General features: G+C 45.9%; 1 protein-coding gene across 1 annotated transcript; it reads left to right on the top strand.

The window, feature by feature from the left end:
• The first annotated feature begins 504 nt into the window (after positions 1 to 504).
• Positions 505 to 2,273, top strand: LOC112903246. The gene is made up of 2 exons (XM_025972479.1): positions 505 to 875; positions 1,592 to 2,273. The coding sequence occupies exons 1-2, from the start codon at positions 548 to 550 to the stop codon at positions 1,792 to 1,794; spliced, it is 531 nt and encodes a 176-aa protein (XP_025828264.1). The 5' UTR covers positions 505 to 547; the 3' UTR covers positions 1,795 to 2,273.
• The last annotated feature ends 531 nt before the right edge of the window (positions 2,274 to 2,804 follow it).

The following is a 2,804-nucleotide window of genomic DNA, read 5'->3' as shown; positions in this document are numbered from 1 at the left end:
CGGACCAGCGACCGCGTGCCGACGGCGAAGCGCACACGCGGAGTTCCGGTCGCGATGAGCGGCGAGCGGTGGCGCGGCAGGCTGTCGGCCTCGCGCGGAGAGCTGGCGAGCGAGGGGGAGCCCGGCGGCGAAGCACGGGGGAGGCTGGAGGTGCTGTTTAGGGTTTTAGTTTGTTTGCGTGAATGAATGCAGATTGGGCCGGGATGGGCGCCTTTTACAATTTTTTCCATTATGACGATTGTCCCGCATTAAAAAACGAAAACCACTGATATAATTGTTCCTACGTATTTGCTATAGGAGAGATTTTACACTTTGATTTGCCATTTTTACCTAGTTAGGTGCTGTTTGGATCCATATAGCAAAACAGCAAAAGGGCAAAATTTTTGCCATTTGCCAAAAGTGGCAAAAATTTTGCTCTTAGGGGTGTTTGGATCAAATGGCAAAAATTTTGCCCTTTTGCTCTTTTGCTATATGGATCCAAACAGCACCTGAATTCGTTCCGCTCCCCTCGTCGGCCCGTGCGCCGTGCCTTCTTCCCCCTCCCTCCATGCGATTCCTCTCCACTCGCCTCGGCCCCGCGCGCGGCGCTCCCACCGAACCCACCATGGCTGGCGGTCCGCACGCGCCAGGCCAAGCTGGAGCCCCGCCAAACCACCGCAAGCGCAAGGCACCGGTCCCCGCCGCAGCCGCGGGGGACGAGGCGGAGACTGAGGTGCACACGTTGGGGAGGGAGGTCGAGGAGCTTGAGGAGTCGCTGGCCGAACTGGACCGCCGCGTCCTCGAGCACCTCCGCGGCACCGCCACTCGCCTCGCCGACGCCGCCGTCGACCGCCTCGCCGCGCTCCGCCCGCCAGGGTACGCCACCCCCTCTTCCTGCCTCGCTCTCATACTAGGGTTTGGGACTGGCCCGCCCTCTTGTGGCGAGGTGATGTAATTTGTGTTCCGTAGACCGTAGGTTCTTCCTCAGGGCGTACGCGAAGGAATTACCAATTCTCTGGGGATTAATTGTGGATATACAAGGCCATCCAATGTCGCGTGGTTAGGTTTGGGGGTCGTGGGGAAAGTAGAGGCTTTTTCATCAACCTAAGCTGTGACTTTGAGCCAGAGAAAAGGTGGAGGGATTTAGTTTTCTTCGCATTACATCTGCTGTAACCACAATTCGCTATGTGAGTGGGCCTCTTAGTTTGAGAAAAACACTAGTAAAACCTGTTACTTTCAAACTGCTACATGATTCCCAGGAGTGAAGCAATCAAGCTTGGTGGCTTTGATTCGTTACATTGCATTTTATGTTTTAACTTAGCTGTGTATTTGGTCAGTACATGTTGTATTATTTGCTTAGCAGCTTATTTGGGTTCAGGGATAGCATAATGTGATATGTGTTTCTTTTCCATAGTTTTTCTTCAGCATAATCCCTTGCATCACTGCAGTTCATTGTGATAGAATTTTTGCCTCTCCTTCCCTCTCTTTGTGGCCTTTCTCACTTAGCTTGCATGACTAGTGTGCCAAACTCAATAATTTTTCACAGCAATATTTAAACAATTTTTTCCTAATAATTGCTGAATGTACATGGATATTGCAGAATTTCTAGCAGTCTCAGAAACACCAAGTTCGGAAGAAGATCAAGAGCAACTTCAAAAATTAAACATCCTCAAATCCAAGATAGAGGCTAATATTGCAAATTTGCCTAAGGTACTTGAGAAAATGCACGAATCTGTCGCTCACTGCGAGAAGTTGGAGAATTTGCATGTGAATATCGATCCTATTTTTCGAACAAGACGCTTGTATCATGGTTGAGACCTGTTGATTTGGCATTATGTAGTCAGGGACTGATCACTGGTAGGACAGCCATAAGTAGATGTTGGATGTAATGTGTTCTGTAGGTTTATTTGGTCAAAAAGCATTGGACCTAAGTTCTCTAGTTTTGGCGCTGACCATTTTGTTGCATGAAATATCATAGCAGCACTATTCAGAGGAAGCTTCTTGTAAGTTGAAACTGAAACAGAAAGATTCAGCAGAACTGCAGAAGTATTGTAAGATGTAAGACCTTGCGGAATTTTTCTATATTAAGATTGAATTGCTGCTAAAGTGACAGGAGAAGCACAATTAGGCTGGTCGCGGATTTGTGTTTGTTCAGGACGTACTATATGTAAAGTATTTTTTAAGGCAAATTGTATGTCCTCTTCAAAAGGCCTAGTTGTTTTTGTTGACTTCAGATTGTGGCTTTGGAGAGGACTATTATCCATTTCCAACAAAGCTGACATCCTATCTCTTGATTTGAATTCTGGTACTGAGAAAGCTCTTGAATAGTAATTTTTTATTTGAAATTCTAGTGGCAGAGCTAGTTTTGGATTTGAAATTCTATACAATTAATGGACTCCTTGTTTTAGCTCGATTAAAGACAGACAGCAAAACAGTTCTGCACAAGATAGCACTTCAATATTTCTTTTTTTACATCCAGAGGTCATTTTTACACATCCGGAGGCTTGCAGCTTCAAGTTCAGCAGCTTCATTTTACACATCCAGAGGCAAGCTGTTTGATATCCGCTTGAAGAACAGACGGCACATTTTCATGCTGAATCTTATGTCTTGCTTCATCCAATTGACGGCTATCCTTTCCAGGGTGCCCAATGAAGACAGCTTATATGACCATTCACCAGGTTTCTCTAACCATGTGAGGGTGAAACTATAACCTGCAAAAAAAGACCTATGCTTATCTGTATTTGATCATCTAAGTCAATTTCATATTATTAAGGCTTAAGATGCAGCACCAGTTCCTCAGCATAATTACAGTCTTAACATTTATG

This window comes from Panicum hallii, chromosome 8 (assembly GCF_002211085.1).
Source record: "Panicum hallii strain FIL2 chromosome 8, PHallii_v3.1, whole genome shotgun sequence".
NCBI classification, from domain to species: Eukaryota; Viridiplantae; Streptophyta; class Magnoliopsida; order Poales; family Poaceae; genus Panicum; species Panicum hallii.
Note: the sequence above shows the minus strand (reverse complement) of the source record. Positions and strands in the feature narration are given on the sequence as shown.